Source organism: Silene latifolia, chromosome 3 (assembly GCF_048544455.1).
Source record: "Silene latifolia isolate original U9 population chromosome 3, ASM4854445v1, whole genome shotgun sequence".
In the NCBI taxonomy this organism is placed as follows: domain Eukaryota; kingdom Viridiplantae; phylum Streptophyta; class Magnoliopsida; order Caryophyllales; family Caryophyllaceae; genus Silene; species Silene latifolia.
The window spans coordinates 116,410,837-116,428,498 of NC_133528.1; the positions used below are offsets into that span (position 1 = coordinate 116,410,837).

A 17,662-nucleotide genomic window follows, 5' to 3' on the forward strand; every position below is an offset into this window, starting at 1 on the left:
GTAAAAACTTTCTTTGTAAGTTCCCACTCTTTGATAAATTCCAAAAGTTTTTCGTGCATGCTCAAAGCATCATGAGGTGGTTTCAAATGATAAAAATTAAGAATTTTAGCATGTAAATTCCAATCATCATCCATATAATGAGCAGTTAAGGAAAGATAACCTTGATCAACACAAGAAGTCCACATCACAAGTTAAACATACTCTTCCACTCACCCCAACCATCATTTCCTTTAGTATCTTTTTCTCCTTTTTGTGGATTTTCATGCAATAGTTCTTAGCGATATTTCTAGAAATGAACTTTACATTGTCATTCAAATACAAGTGAAGCTCTCTATTCCCTTCATGTTCAGCATAAGTAAAAGGGTATCCATGTCTTATGATTGCAAGTGCCATTTTTTCTTTGTAAAAAAGATGATTAAGTTTATTTACCAGCAAACCATCTTTTTCAGCAACCATTTCACAACCCTGTCCAGTTGGACGTGCATCACAAGTTTCAGTATGACGTTTAAAATTAGATGTACCCATACCAGAATCGGGCAACATTTGCCCTCCTTTGCAATACAAACAAATTGCTCTTGGAATCCATCTGCATAGTTGCTGCCAGGATACCTATTATAGTGGCGCCAAACAGGGGACGTCTATTTTCTTCCTTTCTTCTCAGAAGACACAACAGAATTTTCAGCATTTTCACCAACTAGCAAAGAATTCTGAGTATTCTCTGCAATTGGTGAGCAAGGGGATGAAGAGTTGCCTGGATGTTAAGAGAAAAAAGTGCGATTAGAGAATATGAAAACTTGCTACATACTTAAAAAAATTCAAATTTTTAGTTGGGAATAAACACTACCTGGGGACATGGACGAAGAGGAAGAAACATGACTTCGACCTAATGGAGATGGAAATGCATTTGTTCCACTCTTTCGTGCACGTTGTCATCGATGCGGTGCCATGATTGCTGGAAAGATAAAGGCATGGGAATTAATGCTACCACACTACAAATTTACAATAGCATTCTACCACATTGATAAACTATATCAACCATACTAGAATCTAATCCATCGACAAAATTGTGCAAACATGTCGAGAAATGACTCACCAAGCAAATTGAAATCAAAGTTAACAATGATAAGTTAACAATTTGGCAGCACTTAATAATTAGCAATTATAATGGGCACTTCAAGAAGCAAACTTGTTCGCACAAAAAACGAATCAAACTTGTGAGTGCTGAATACATATGTGTTTTATCAACTATTATAGAATATTAAATGTAGTCTCTAAAAAAGACAGTCTAAAACAAAATATTTTTAGCGTGAGAGGTTCAATTAGTCTATTGCTATTAATTAAAGTGGGTTTCAAATAGCCTGTCTTGCTTCTTTTAAGAAATGAAAGATCATACTGTCTCATGGAATACTAAGCCATACAATAACAAAGATCATAATGTCTCATGGAATACTAAGCCATACAAAAACAAACTTGTAAACATGTGAAAGATCATATGGCCTCTATTCAAGTCAATTAACTATATAATTCAAAATCCTCATATGTTAAACGGAAATATAGTGAATTAGGTTTACAATAGGAACTATATATATTTATGGAGCTAGTACGAATTTACGATTAATGATGACAGAAAAAGACATGCGAAAAAGATCAAGGAAAAAAAGAAGACATACACTGATACACGAACGAATCTGCCAATTGAATCAATTGATGATGAGAGAAACCTTAGATGAGCACATGAAAGAGAAGTAGAGAGGTTGCGGACGAGTTTTGATTTGGAATTTAGGGTTTAATTGGAAAGGGTGTGTTTCTTTTGTTAACCCAACGGGTTACCCGTTACCTAACCCGACCCGACCCGTTTTTGTCGGGTTATTTACGAGCCGGGTTAATTTCGGGTTCGGGTTTAAAATATCGGGTAATTTGCGGGTTTTTTACGGGTCGGGTTTTGATCGGTTTGCGGGTCGGGTCGAGTTTTGACAGGTCTATGTGCAGGTATGGGTCAGGTATGAGTCTTAGACAAGTATTTCGGGTCTGATTTAGGGGACCCGTATCCGACCCTTAGACCCGTATACTTTAAAAAAATAAAAAAATTTAAATCTTAGCCTAACAAACACAGTAACACACGTGGTTCTATTTTTCGAATTAGAATCCTCTCCATTTCCTTCTCTCAACCCCATTTAATAATAATTTTCCTGCTAAGAGCAGTAACAATAGTGGTTTTTAGTCTTGGGGTGATTACTAAGAACCCAAAATAAAAAGTTATTCTATTGTAAGTAAAAGGTTGTTCTTAATTTTAAGAATTGAGTTCCAAAATAAGAACTTGACTGTTCATACATGGGAATTTAAGAACCAATAAGCATACTTTGAAAAATGTGGAAGACCAATTACTTATTTTATATCTTTTATTTAAGAACTTTATACAAATGTCATATATTGTGGGCAAAAGTTCTTAAACATTGAAACTAATTAAATATGATATGACATAAAAAGAACTTAATATAAAGTTCTTTTATTGCTATTGCTCTAACTTTCATTTTCCCTTTACTTTTATGATTAAATTTAGGGGTTGTTTGGTTCACTATGGAAAGATAGAGTTCCTAGGAAGTTAAGTTCATGTGAATTTGTAATTCATGTGAATTGTAAAAATGTTGTTTGGTTGTCACGTGGAAAATGAATTTATGTGGGAAGTTGCACTTACCAAGGGGGGCTAGGTAAGCAACTTCCTACATTATGGAGGAATTGAAGTTTCTTGGGAAGTTCTAATTCCCATGAAATGGGCAACCAAACAACATCATATTTAAGCAATTCATGGGAATTTCTACTTCCCATGATTTAAGAGGGTAAGAGCACCCACATTGAAGAGGAAGTACCATCCTCTTAGTACTCTCTTTCATCTAAGAGGATGTCCTCTTCAATGTGGAACCAATATTGGATGTCCTCTTTGAAAGAGGAAGAGGAAGACTTCCTTTACTTTTAGAGGATGTACAACATTGCCCCTTGTGCCCATTAGTCCACCATTATCTACCATGTGGAATGTAATTTGTTTCTTTTTTTATTTTTTGTTAACAAAAGGTTGAAAGAAGAGGAATATGAGGATCCTCTTTGATGTGGAAAAAAATATGAGAAGAGTTTTAAGAAGAGGATGGAGAAAAGAGAAAATGAGTGAGATGGAAGATATTGTGATGTTTCAAAATTTGAGATGGAGAGTGAAAAAATAAGAGGATGATGTTCTCCTCTTGGATGTGTATGCTCTAACCAAATAACCGCTTAGGACGATTAAATATTTGGAGAAAACAATCTCAACCGATGTAAGTACGACTCGAATTTGGACTCCTATTTTACTATCTTTCTTTACCAAAATCCCAATTCTTTCCTTGAACCCAAAACCCACCTCTAGCTCTAACCCTAAAGTCACCTCTAACCATAAACTGAGATTATACGGCAGCCGACGACGATAGTGACCGGCGAAGACGACGACCAGCAAGAAGGATAAATCCCTCTTTTTTTTAATTCCTATTTCGAATCCATCAATTATTTAGTAAGTATGATTTTAATCTTTTTATTGTTTTTAATTTCATATGCTTATTTGAATTAAATCTCATACGAATTTGCTATTCATTTTTCTATTCAAACGAATTTGCCCTTAAATTAGTACTGTATTAATTTGCTGTTCAATTGATATTAATTTGTTCTTAATTTCATATGTTTCGTCTGATTTTGCTATGATGATTTGTCGAAGAGTGTGCTAGTTAATGAATGAATGCTTTAAACTTTGAGCTTTGCTTATTTGATTTTCAGGGATAATGTACATGTGCTAGTTAATGCAAGTGAAATCAGTGGTGTTTGAATTTTATTTTTGCGTATACCTTTCCAATTACAAAAAAAAAATGCATCAATTACTCTAGATAATTGTCCACTTATTCTTTTGGGGTAAATCCAGTAGAAGAATAAGAAGATTATTTGTCTTAAATTATATACTTTATTTTCAATTCTAATTTCTGGGTTTAATAATTACTCGTGAAGTTTTTTGTCATTATTGTCACTTTCTGGTAAATTTATGGGTTTTCTTCTCCTTTTCTGGGCTTTTCAATTAATTATGGGTTTGTTATTATTCTTTTTTGTTTTTAAAAATGTAAATATTGTTATTGGACATATTTAATACTTATTGTTTAGTATATTTAATATTGGAAATCATCGAACAATGTAGAGGACAAACAATAGTCATAAAATTTAATTACTTGAAATAATTGTTGTAATTATAGCTACTTGAAACCGATTTATTATACACGGAGTATACAATTAAGACTTGATAGAAACCAAGTATAATGCTGTGTTAATTCCCATATAGAACCGTAGAACGTGGGTACTGAAAATGAAATACAAAATGTATTTTTTTGACTTATTGACTTTCAACCCCAGAGCGACACATAGGCTCCGTGGTTGTTGCTTTAATAAATAAGATACGATATCAATTCTATTAAAAATCGATCTGTAGCTTACACACGGTAGATTGTCGTGAAAACTAAGAGGATGGTGGCAAAGGCCAAAGGGTAGACAACTTTTTTTTTATATATATGGTGGCCGAAATTGGTAGTGAGAGAAGGATAGTGTCATAATTTAGAGTGGGTATAATGCAATTCTTTTGTGTAGCGGAAGAGGCTTTGTGGATTTTGGGATGAGCCATGCCGGGTTTTGGGCGAGTGGTTTGCTGCTTTCGTTTAAAAATAATATCTCCCATGAGGGGTTGTGGCCGAATTTTAATAGTGACCAAAGGAGTGGTGGTCGAATTTTAGTAGTGAGATAATGCAATTTTGGTGGTAATTTGGCCAAGAGGTTGGTGGCCAATAATTTTGGCGGTGGTTGACCAAAGGACTCTTAATTAAGGCGTTAACTTTTATCAAGAGCCTCACTCTACCACATTTGAAGACCATCTCAATAAAAGCTTTAAGGTTATGATCGACTCAATCAGTCAATCAATGATCATATATCTTATATCTTGAGCTATTGAAATTAAGAAACCGTTGCTTAGGAATTAGAAGATGAGTTTCTAAATTCTAAATTTCCAATTAAAGAAGAAAAGAGTTGGGAATTCGGGTCTTAGAAAAAAAAAAGAGGGTAGAGAGTCAGGGTGAGAAATTAGAAAAGCAATTGCTTTGTTTTTACTAAATTAGATTTTTTTTCTTTTCCTACCACTATTATTATTTAAAACTCTGAACAATGGGCCCCTAGGCCGCCGCCCCTCCAGACAACCCTCGACAACCCTCAGAACCGGGCCTGTATATATCTCCTCGCAGGATTTGGGATTTGCCTGTATATCTGTATCTAGTACGGATTAGATGATATTCTTGAAATTTAGTTAAAATTTGTTTGTTAATTGAATTTTTGCAGTTAGTAAAGACAGACGTATAATACAATGTCTGTGATGATTGTGACTAGTTTGGGTGATTTGGTCATTGACCTCTTCACTGATCGTTGTCCCTTAACTTGCAAGAACTTCTTGAAGCTCTGCAAGTATGTTCTCTCTTTCCCTTTCTCTCTTTTCTTTGAGGGCTAGCGGCAAAACCTGAGTACAAATGACGGCAGTGACAATAGCGGCAAAACCTAAGTACCTGATAGATAGGACGGACATGTTTTTGAAAACCTTTCAGCACGGAAATAATAATCACGGGATTCGGGACGGATGCTGGACCTCCTACAAATGAATCACCCTTGTGTTATCAATACAAACAGCTGGTTTACACATGACCCATATTCATAATTGCTACTACTTGTTAATAAAATCAAGTGCAAGGCGTTTATTCCATGATAATTCAAAATCAAAATACGACGACTCTTTCGTCCACTGGAAATTGGAACAATAACTGTTAATAACATAACCGCTTTAAGTTGAAAATAAAATAATGAAATTGTCTTTTGAGTTTATGAATTTTAAACTGAAGATATTGCTTCACATTTATATGCAGGATAAAATACTACAATGGCTGTTTATTTCACACAGTGCAGAAGGATTTTACTGCCCAAACGGGTGATCCAACAGGTAGTGGGAGTGGTGGAGATTCTATCTACAAGTTTATATATGGTGACCAAGCACGGTTTTTCAATGATGAGGTTCACCCGGATTTGAAGCACTTGAAGACAGGTACTGTAGCAATGGCTAGTGCAGGGGAGAATCTAAATGCATCTCAGGTAAAGATCTCATGGAACTTGTAACTTTTAAGCTACTTCCATCTTTTGCCTCTGCTGGAGAAACAAGTGTATGTGCCCAAAAACAATAAGCTTTCTTGATTCACTTTTACGTTCTGCTTTCAGTTTTACATCACATTGCGGGATGATCTCGACTATCTTGATGAAAAACATACTGTAAGTGGTTTCTCCAGGTTGATCTGTCCACTTTTTTTTTTTCCTTTTTTGGGATTATTGTGTTTTTTCTATAAGTTTATTTCTGTAAGCTAAAAATGAATTCGCAATTGCTATTGGTGCTTATTACAAAATAGTTTTGTTTCTATTTACATTTATTTACTGTTGTGTTACTGGTTTGTACTCTGTTTAGAATATCACTCACTTCTTCTGTATGCTCCTTCATTACTTCTGATATGCCTTTTTTTTCTTCTTCCATCTCTTATGCCTTGTAACTCTTTCGAGAAGAAAACATCAATAATGGTTAGAGCCTTGTAGGGTCTGAAATATGACCTATATTTCTATAATATTTGATGGTTACAGGTCATGGAAATTTTTAATTTTTTTTTATGATTATTATTTTTATAGTTGTTACACTACATTCATAACAGTCATAGGAGTAATGCTATATTTCATTGCTCTTTGTCATTAGCGAATGACAGAAATAGCTTGACCATGCCTAGCACTATGACATTAGATTAATAATTTAATATCAAATCTGTTTGACGGAAAAATGTTCTGTTCTGAGTTGTTGGCTAATTAATGGCATGCGTACCCTGATGTGCTGCTAGATTCCTGATTACATTGTCGTTTTATTGCTGATAAGTAACTACTTGTGTTCTTTAATTGGGAGATTATGAAGGATAAATAGGGGGAAAATAGGAAAGGAAGCTTTTAATGATCGTTAGATGGGTGCATCATTGGTAGTTGAAGCTTATATCATCACTTTCTCTTTTTCTTGGCTCCATAAGTGCCCTTGATGGTGTTATATGTCCCTTTTTGTCACATGAAACACTTAAATTGACGTGTATTAATTGTCTGCTAAGGTTTTCGGAGAGGTTGCAGAAGGACATGAAACATTAATTAGAATCAATGAAGCTTACGTGGATGACAAGGGACGGCCTTTTAAGAATATAAGGTAATGATTGTACCTTTGTCCTGCTTTGATGGACTTTGAGTTCATATTGCTGGCACGTACTTTGAACTTGTGTGAATGTGTAATATGTGCTTTTGAATACACATGCATGCAACAGAATAAAGCACACATATGTTCTTGATGACCCTTTCGAAGACCCTTCACAACTGGCAGAATTAATTCCTGATGCTTCCCCGGAAGGCAAGCCAAAAGAAGAGGTGGTCAACCTTTCCTATCTTGATATGATTATCCTTTAATGTTATCTTGCTAACTTGTAGTAGTGCTTCTTTTATTTGTTCTGTTATATTTCCTCTTTAGCAATCGTCTTCCCTCAAGTGCTTGTTGGAAATAATGCCCATTTTAGCCTGCCACTTCCTTATTTGCCTTTACAAATTACAATTCCACTGGCATTCAAGGCGGAGTGTTAGGGTGTTGCTTTTAGAGTTGAGAGGAATTTTGGGATTATGATGGTTGACTGTGGTGTTGCTATAAGAATGCAGAACTGATTATGAGGTGCTTGAAATCTTGACGATTATGTAGCTGAAAAAGTTTAATCACTCACCTAGATTGAGTTGACTGCCTATTGTAATGGCTTTGATTTTGCCATTTGCCCTCCTTCCCTTGTCCTCTCTGTTGGATTTTCAAACATTGGGTTAATCAAAGTATAGCTAAGATGATGAAAGTTGGGTAAAGTTTGTCGAAGGAAATTAGGCTAAGGATATCCTCTTCCAGCTGTTGGTAGGTTAAGAGAGTTTGAGATACTTGCTTGATCAACTTTTTAGGGTAAATTCAGGACAATTACAATTAGAAAATAGAGGAATTTTAGGGAATGAAGAATTAAGGGAACAAGACTTGAAAGAGAGTGTAACAGCAGGAATGGGGAAGAGAGTAGAAGACTATAAGTCAACACGTGTTTTACATCGCAAATATCTTTTGGTACGTATTTGTAAAAATTATAAAAGTTTGATAATTATAATGTACTCCTAAAGACGAAGTAAACAAGATCCTTCATGAATATATTTTCGAGGTGGAAATTGGAAGATTTTTCTTACTTGTGAATAGTGTACAAAAGAGAAATGTGACAAGTGGAGTTGAATTGAGCGAGTAGAAAGGATGGTTAGATCTTATATTCTATTATTTTATTTACTTTTTCATTTTCATCTTCATCTTCGTCTTTATTTATTTATATATTTATTTATTAATCTTAAGTTAATATTCCTTTCGGAAATCAGAAGTCCAGTCATCATCCTAAAACTAAGATAATATCAAAACTTAATATCTTATCAAAATTAATATTTTGTGGATTCAAGCTTCTAAGCACAGCGTTTGGTCCTGGTTAAACCTAACATTCCTATTTTTTATGTCTATAACACTACGAACCGCTAATATCGAGTGTATTTGGGTGAGTTGATATAGAAATTCAAGCGAGTTGGTTCACGAGTTAGAGCCCATCAATTCAGGAATTAGACCAAATCAACTCGCAAAAGAATTCTGAACTGATGTGTGCGAATTATTCAGCTATTAGCTGGTCGTAGGCTACTCGAGTGAATCTGGTAACCACGTGTTGAACACTAGGCAATCCAATTGTTACTTAGAAGTCCAGAACTAATAATTCAAATAGAAACAGCTCTGCTAAAATGCATTTCGGTCCGTTACTTATTCTCCTTTCCAAAGCCCCAGCCTCAACTATCAAGGTTGTGCTGTGATTGGTGGAAAAACTCAAAAAAAGGTAATTCTCTTATCTTGCTTATGGGTTATGACCTCACATAAAAATATCTTTTGTACTGCTAACAAGCACAACCATACGCTAATTTGATGGTCGAACAAACCTTGTAAAATGCAAGTGTGGCAACTAATTCCTTCTATAAAAACCATTGTATTGTTTTCGCTTTAAAGAAAGTTTTCTCCTCAAGGCTATTGAAGAAAATTGGCATTTGTTTTGCATATGGGGCTATGAGTGGGATGTACCAGCTAATCACGCAAAGATCAACATTTTACCGAAACGCTTGGAAGCTAAACAGGGATAATTGGTGGATGTCTATCAGTCTAAGTAATATGTAATTGTAGCAACTAGCAAGGGAGTGAGCGGTGGCAAGGACATGATTGGGCGTTTTATTTATAGTAAGCTGTGTTGCTTGGCTTGGTCTTCTTATGTATGGACAGCATATTGACAGATTTACTTTTTGATGGGCAATGGACATAGGAGAATGAGGACCATGGTATCTGTATTCTGACTGTTCTTTCTCTGAGTTAAATATCTGAATTCAGTGCCAAAGTTGTGAATAGGCTTCTTATTTTTGGTGGAATTATAGTTACTCCCAACTTTTACAAATTTTGTTGTCCAAAAGTGAGGGGCAAATTTTTATATTTTTATTTTTTTCTTTTCCGTGTTGCTCGCATTTCCTGAATTAGCAAAGAGAGTCATTTTGTGGTTGTTTAGATGAGTAATGTAGGATACTGATATCAAGGACACAAAAGGGCGACACTCATTTACAAACTCTCAAACTATCGTGAGCAATCTTATCTACTTAGTGAAGAAAAGTGAAGTTGGTGTGAATGGAGCACTTGACTCCCGCTTTACAGTAACCTAAAAAAACAGAGTAGCATTGACTTTAAAGTATCTGTCTTGAGCTTACATACTCTGTTGTTCAAATACAAGCTGGTATAACTTTTTCATGGGATTTTTTCCATGAGTTTCAAACATTTTGTATCATGGTCTTTTTTCGAGTCTGGCCGTTCTCAATTCTTTTGACAGTCTTTATTAAATTTTGCCCTGCATGTATTTAAGGTTTTTGATGAAGTGAGACTCGAAGATGATTGGGTCCCCATGGATTCACAATTAGCTCCAGAAGAACTTGAGGAAGCTATTCGTACAAAGGAAGCACATTCTAGGGCTGTTGTACTTGAGACTGTATGTAAATTACTGATTTATCTGTGTTTCGTGTATCCATACTTGGTGCTGAAAGAAACCTTCACATCTACTTTTAAATGCAACAGATTGGTGACCTCCCTGTAGCAGATGTAAAGCCTCCCGAGAATGTGTTGTTTGTGTGTAAACTTAATCCGGTGACAGAGGTGAGTACTGAGTTGCTTGAAGCTGTGATGCTCGAACTCTTCACCTACCTGACCTTGAGAATCCGGTGGACAGGATCCGGACACGGATCTGGACATGGATCCTTGACGGATCCTTCTATGAGAAATCGGTGTGAGAGTATTTTATTCTTACCCTCTATGCAAAACAGCGGCCCTATATCAAGAGTGATCTTGACATGAATTTAATGCTGTAATAAAGTCTTCATTCATGTTAAACATGAAGAAACTACTTTTCCTTTCTTTTCTTTGTTTCTTTTAACTAATAATCAATTTTTTCAGAAAAAAATAAAAATTAGCCGAGTCCAAATTTAAATTTGAATCCTCGTATCCGAGTCCTTGTTTTTGAGATTTCAAGGATCCGACACTTAGATCCGTACCCGTGTCGGATCCTCGTATCCAAGTCCGAGCATCACAGGCTTGAAGATACAAAGTCGGTAAAAACCAAAAAAGAAAGATAAAAGAGGGGATATGAAGACGGAAAAAGAAGATAATACATTAAAACGTAAAGTGTGGCATCTGCTGACTAAAAATCGCAAGAGGCAAGCATGTCAAGAGAAAACATTTGCTAACCCCAGAAGTTATGAAAATTCCACTCATGATCTGTGTAACAAAAAGAGGCAGACCAAAAGCAGTGGGAGTGATTAGAAAAGTGTTAGACCCCTTGGTTATTAAAATTGAAAGAGCATGAATGTGATCCGGGATCAAAAAAATTTAGCATCGTAGCGTTCATGTATCTGACAATACTAGTTTCATTGATGCAAAAACTGGAGGCAAAGGAGAGAGGATGTTTTTTTTAGGAGACATGTTTGAAGGAAAGGGAGATGTATGGAGAAAGAAAATCTGATACCCGGACAACCTGTGTCCTGAAAGGTTGACGGAAAGGAAAGGGAGATAGACTTGATTTTGTCTTTACAAGTATTATTATTAAATGTATAACAACATTCTCAATTCCAGACAACAACTTATGCATGTCTTATGTTATGTTTTTTTCTTCAGGATGAGGACCTGCATACAATATTTTCACGTTTTGGGACTGTTACATCGTACGTTTAACATGTGATCTATCTATAGATTGCTCCAGTTGATATGGAACCTGTTTGAAGTACTAATTGTGCTAATATCTGACAGGGCTGAGGTTATTCGTGATTACAAGACTGGGGACAGCCTTTGCTATGCTTTCATTGGTAAGTACACAATTAACATTCGCACTCTATGCAAGCATACATCAAGTCATTTACACAATATCTGCATATTGGCTTATGTATATAAATCTCACGAGTAAAAAACTGATTCTAGCCATTTGTTTTGCAAGTACTTGAGTAGGAAGGCTCATTAAAGAAATATTGTGTAAAATATTCCTAAGTTGCCATCAGAATCCAGACATAGTCCTCATTGCATTAGTCAACATTTGGATTTCGTTTGATGACAGCATTTTCTGTTACACATGTTGCTGTGTGGACTGACATAATATCTGATTGTAACAGAGTTTGAAGATAAAGATGCCTGTGAGCGAGCTTATTTTAAGGTTTTCTCTCATTGCATACCATACTGAATTTTTTTTTTGGGTTAATTGATAGGAATAATCCAAACTATTACTCACCTTCTCTCAATAATCCGAACAATTGAACTCATAATAAACCGTACTATTACCATCGTCTTCTCATACTACACTTATGTCACTTTTAACCTATGAAAACCGGTAAACAAGCAGGTGAACCCCATTTTTTGTTTAATCCTACTCCATCCTCCATTAATAAGCCTTATCATCAGTTATCAGTTATCACCATCACCAACCGGCAAACATCAATATCACTCCAGCACCCTGAACCTTTAACCTCAATGAATAATTGGACAACTCTTAAAATCTTTGGCTAAATCTTTGTCTCCTGTTGTCCTTCCGACCCTAACCACACACCAAACCCCAGAAAATCCTCCATAAATGATGGAATCGGGCTTTCACACAACCACGAATGGCGGTGAAGGCGGCTAACATAGTCAACATGGTGGGAGAATGACGGCTACAACGACTTGCACACCACTACGATCGACGGCTTATGGGCTTCTAATCACAAAAGAAGTGGTATTCTATTCGGATCTCAAACTCGGATTTAAAATAATATATATGAAATTTGGAAACTACGAACCTATGGTATTCCCCGACCTCATACGCCTAAGATGGTGGTTCTCGTTTATGTCGACGTAGTGGTCAGTGCGATGTGCGATGACGGGACTGCGAGTGTGATTGTTTTGGATAATATCAGTTAAGTGGTAAGGCTATTTTGGTGGTGGATGGTATGTTTTGGTGTTGGAGTTCGTGTTGATAATGATGTGGTGGTGGTTACAGCGCGGTGAGGGGTGGTTTCTGTGTTTGGTGATGGTCTGATGGAGGATTAGATGAGTTAAGGGGAGGAAGGGGATGGACCGATGGAGTAAATCATTGGTTTGTTTTTAATGATTTTAGAATATTTTTTTCTTAAAGGTGACCTGACCAGCAGGTAACTGGTTACTAAGAGTTGTATGAGTAGAGGATGGTAATATTATGGTTTATTTTGAGTTAAATTGACGTTCTGATTATTGAGAGAAGGTGAGCAATAGTTTGGATTATTCATAGCAATAGTTTTTCACATTATTCGTTACAAAACATTTGGCAATGCACAACCTTTTTTTTTTTTTTTTTTTTTTTTTGTGTTTTGTTCACTCCTCCTATGGACGCACCAGTAAGGAGGCTGGAGACTTGGAGAACAGAAAAAGTCCCTAGAGGTCGAGGAAGACCAAGACCGAGACAGACATGGTTGAGAGTGATAGAGCATGATATGAGCTTTCTGGGGCTTGAGGAGAGTATGGTGACGGAGAGGGCACAATGGAGGGAAAGGATACATGTGGATTTTTAGTATACATATTTAGTGTTTTTTATTTAATTTACAAATTTAATTATTTGTTCTTCTCTCCTTCATTACACTTTTTTACCAACCACTTTCTTATATATTTTACTTGGTTTACTTTTAAGGCATTCCGGATCCTTAATTCTATTTCGGTTTTCAAAAGCGTTTTAATCTTTTCTCTCGATTTAAATTTTAAGTTTTTATAAAAGAAATCCGGAATTCGATTTTAAAACCCGTAAGTTTATCTTGACTTTGCATTACATTTCCGCTCTTCCTTCTGTTTTTCATTTTTCCTTTTCTACTCGCATTTTGAGGTGTGCGTTCACCCATGGACAGTTCTGATGTCAGCCGACCCCAAATCATTTTGGGATTAAGGCTCTGATGTTGTTGTTGTTGTTTTGTTCACTCCTGATAGATAGTTTAATAAAACACTACCAAAACTCTTGTTCAGCCAAAAAAACCAACGTTTCGACATGTTAAGGTGTTGACTTCCCCTTGAATTGTGCTCCTTGTGTGCCCTTCCTTTTTTTTTTTTTTTTTTTCAAGTTTTCCCATTCTTCTCTTTCTCCTTCTCAAGTGGATGTGGATATATTTTTTTCGAGGAGTTATGTAGGGTGTATACTGCTAAAACTCATTTTTCGAGCCATGAGGTCAACATTCTGGCGTGTTGCCTTCCTTTGAACATGTACTCTTTGTTTCCCTTCTTTTTCTTTCCCACTTCTTTCAAGTGCTATTTCTTCCTCTTCACTTCGTCTCTACTCATGTTTAAGCTGAAAGTGGGTCAAATACAATTATTTTATGTGAGGGGTAATAAACTAGGGTATTCCCCCCTATGAAGTAAGAAACTAGGATTTACATTAGGGATAAAGAAAGAAAGTAGGTGGATAGAGTGATTGACAACTCAGTAGTTAGTGAAGAAGGGATGTTAAAGAGTAACTGTGGGTGACTTTATGTTAGAGTAGGAGGGAAATAACAAGTCTCAAGCAATGGTGGTCCATAAGTTAGAAGCTTGACTTCTGTGTTGAAATGAGTTTGTCCCACAATTTTGCAAAAGCCGACTGTCCCTGAGATGTGCACATGATATTCGAACTGAGTCTACATGACGAGCTTAGGAATTTATTGTAGTTTCCCCAACCAACCTTCCAAACTGTCTCCCCTTCCCAAATGAAATAAGAGAGGTGAATGTGTGAAACAAAGTAATGGGAGAAGGCATATCTTAAAGAACGTTTGAAAAATAATCCCTACATATATTTGCTGCAGATGGACAATGCATTAATTGATGATCGGAGGATTCACGTAGATTTCAGTCAGAGTGTTTCCAAGCTATGGAATCAATTTCGGCGGAAGGGAATCCAAGGTCGGTTGTTGATAGTTTCTAGATGGTTCTTTTTTTCCCTTGTGTGCACACTTGTGCCTTTTTTTTCCCGCTTACATCTTTTGTTGAATTTGTTTCTCCAAAAGAAATCTTGGTTCTGAAGAACGTAACTTCTGAAAGCTTTATATTTCAGCTGAATATCTTTTCAGGCTTTAAAAGTTTATGCGCTTCTTATATTGTGATGTAAGTCAGTCCGAACTTGGGAACTCTCTACCTATTTACCTTACGGGTGATGGGCAAACAACTGCTATCTTTTAACTTGTGTACATTCATTTTATTCTCGACCTAATGTTATGGGTGATGGGAAACAACTGCTATCTGTTTAATTGTGTACATCCAACAAATGCCAAATGTTCATTAAAAAATTTCATAATGGATTATTTGGCTGAATAGTTTGGCCCCAAATACAAAATGCTTAGTCCTCACTCTTGCCCTGCCCAGCACCTCTTTTCTGGAGTAAATAGTATTGGAAAGAACTTGGCGATGTTTGATCGCCTGCAAAATTTATTGCAACATAAAGATAATACATGGCTTCTACAATTATTTTGGTTTTGTATTGAGTCCCCAGGTTGGAGTTTTCATTTTTAATGGATCCATAAATTCACTATTCTTTGGTTTTGGAATATGATAGATTGAAGCAACATGAATCACTACACTTGTAGTTCTTTTTATTACAAAATAACATTTGATGCAGTTTTTGACACAATTTTCATTGTCGGCCATTCAAAAATATCCTCTGTGGCATTTAACATAGTGGTAAGACAACCCCCTTCCCCATCACTTTTGGGATCTCTGGAATGTTGGTGTAGTGATGATGATTTTTAACCTGATCGAAATGTTAATATTTCTATTACACCAGGATGTATATGTTAGTTGATTATAATACAAATGGGCTCAATCTTTAGTTTAATGTAATATTAAAATTACTAGTTTAGACCCCGCGCAATGAATGAGCGGTATTTGTAGACTTTTTATTTTTGTATTACTTAATCATGCTAAATTAGCAGTTTATTAATTTTTCATATTTTACGTTATTATTTTTTGAGGAAAAAAATTGAATAGTAAAATTATTCAAGAAACCAAGTAAAATTGAACTGTAAAATAATAATGGTATCTCATTAATTGTTCAATATTCTTGTTATTATATTTTATTTCGAGCAAAAAAATAAATTAAAACTTAAAATTAATCAAAGAGGATTGAGTAATGTGCTGAAATATATTTTTTTTTAAAGTATTTTTTATACCACAACACTAATGATTCTAATTTATAAATTCTCTCAACTTTTTTGTTATGAAAGTAATCAAAACTAATGAATTGTTCTTTTCTCTCAAAAAAAAAAATCATTTATGGTTTTGTTTATATATGAATAGTATGAGTCAACTCATTATCAAATAATAATATCAATAAAAACTTTAATAGTTTATAATCTTATATTATTTATACTTTAATTAAAATATAATAGTTTAGTGTTTAATGAAAATTATATAATTTGATGAAAATATTAATTTTAGTGAACATAATTTTACAATGAAATACATTATAATTATTAATTTCCTTATTTAGTGAATACAATTAATAATTATCAATAACTTCCTTATTTAAAAAGATGCTTTTTGGAGGGAAATTTGTGAGTTCACCTATTCATTTAGTAAATAGGGGATTTTACTGGTTACCCTTCTCTTTCATACGCAGGAAAAGGATGCTACAAATGTGGTTCACTAGACCATCTCGCGAAAGATTGTGCTGATGGGTCTAATACCCTCCCAAATCAGAAATATATCTTGAAGGATGATAATAAGCAGCGTGGTGGAGTTAAACATGCAGAGTTAGTGATCAAGCTTTTGGCCTGTTGATACCCTCATCTCCTAAACATGCCTTGTATTTAATGACACTACTTACATTTGCAGCTATGAGATGGTATTTGATGAAGGTGGAAGTCCACGACAAGAAAGAAGACATGGAGATCAAGGAGATAAGAGAAGTCATAAATCTGGCAGCAATGCTACTGCTGATGTAAAACACAGAGAATATGGAAGCAAAGACTCGAGTCACCGACATAGACGAGGAGATCTAGATGATAAACTGGGGCATGATGGTAAGAGGGATCACAGACACTTTAGAAAAGATCATAGGAGCGATGGGAGCGATCGGCATGATAGGAGCGATGGTAACGATCGGCATGATAGTAAGCACAGTGACCAGAAAAATAACCGGGATTATCGAGAAACGAGGGATAATAATGAACATAGAAAGAGGTCCTCTGATATTGATAGAGAGGACAAGAAAGAAGCAGGTTACAGGAAGAGAGAGCCTGAAAGAGATGAGTATAGAAGTAGAAGGGACGAGAGAGACGAACCGAGGAGCAAGAGGAGAGTTTCGGACTTTGAGGTTCCAAGTAAAAGAGTGGAGCAAGATGGGAAAAGCTCCAGGGACCACAGTCGTGGTGGTGGTGACATAAGACGACGAGATGACAGGAGGTGACATTAGTTATACTGAGGGGGCTGTGGTTGATGAATTTGGGCGGATGTATCAGTTTTTCTTGGTCTAGATATAGTTGAATCTACCGTAACTAGATTGGCGAAAACTGTGAACACCATTTAATTGTGGTTAAACACCATTTATTTGCGAAATCCTTGGGTCACTTTGTTGTGTGTTGATCGTATTGCAAATGAAATTATGCTATCTTATGACGTGATAGTTATTTTCTTAATCATTATTTAGAAATGATATTTGGTAATGCTGGGTAAATATATCATGATATTTTCAAAATCCGAATAGGCAATCAAGGTTCTTCAATATACAACCTGATGCTGTAGTAATTTCAAAATTACAAAAGCGTAGTCATTTTAAAATATATTTACTGATTTTGTCTGTCTTAAACACTTGAGAATTTTAAGATCCCGTTATTTCATTTGTGTAATTTAGGTCCTATAAATTTAGATTAGTTCTGTTTAGGTTCTTTTCGTTTATTTGTTCATCACCTAAGTTCAGTTTAACTCGGT

At 35.5% G+C, this 17,662-nt stretch overlaps 1 protein-coding gene across 4 annotated transcripts; it reads left to right on the plus strand.

Moving 5' to 3' along the window:
- Positions 1 to 3,307: 3,307 nt before the first annotated feature.
- Positions 3,308 to 17,394, plus strand: LOC141647888 (peptidyl-prolyl cis-trans isomerase CYP59-like). 4 transcript variants are annotated; one of them, XM_074456255.1, is made up of 14 exons: positions 3,308 to 3,535; positions 5,386 to 5,508; positions 5,961 to 6,183; positions 6,307 to 6,357; positions 7,221 to 7,312; positions 7,428 to 7,527; positions 10,098 to 10,220; positions 10,307 to 10,384; positions 11,399 to 11,445; positions 11,531 to 11,586; positions 11,887 to 11,927; positions 14,545 to 14,641; positions 16,353 to 16,485; positions 16,568 to 17,394. In XM_074456255.1, the coding sequence occupies exons 2-14, from the start codon at positions 5,411 to 5,413 to the stop codon at positions 17,139 to 17,141; spliced, it is 1,713 nt and encodes a 570-aa protein (XP_074312356.1). In that variant the 5' UTR covers positions 3,308 to 3,535; positions 5,386 to 5,410; the 3' UTR covers positions 17,142 to 17,394. The 4 variants fall into 4 exon arrangements, 3 of the variants coding, with proteins under 3 accessions (XP_074312356.1, XP_074312358.1, XP_074312357.1); XR_012545885.1 differs by having other exon boundaries at positions 3,361 to 3,535; positions 14,545 to 15,588; positions 16,317 to 16,485; XM_074456256.1 differs by having other exon boundaries at positions 3,362 to 3,539.
- The last annotated feature ends 268 nt before the right edge of the window (positions 17,395 to 17,662 follow it).

Coding starts and splice junctions, on each gene's coding strand:
- LOC141647888 (XM_074456255.1), top strand. CDS start 5,411: ATGTCTGTGATGATTGTGACTAGTTTGGGTGATTTGGTCATTGACCTC. Junction 10,385..11,398: donor AACTTAATCCGGTGACAGAG/GTGAGTACTGAG, acceptor TTTTTTCTTCAG/GATGAGGACCTGCATACAAT. Junction 11,446..11,530: donor CGTTTTGGGACTGTTACATC/GTACGTTTAACA, acceptor AATATCTGACAG/GGCTGAGGTTATTCGTGATT.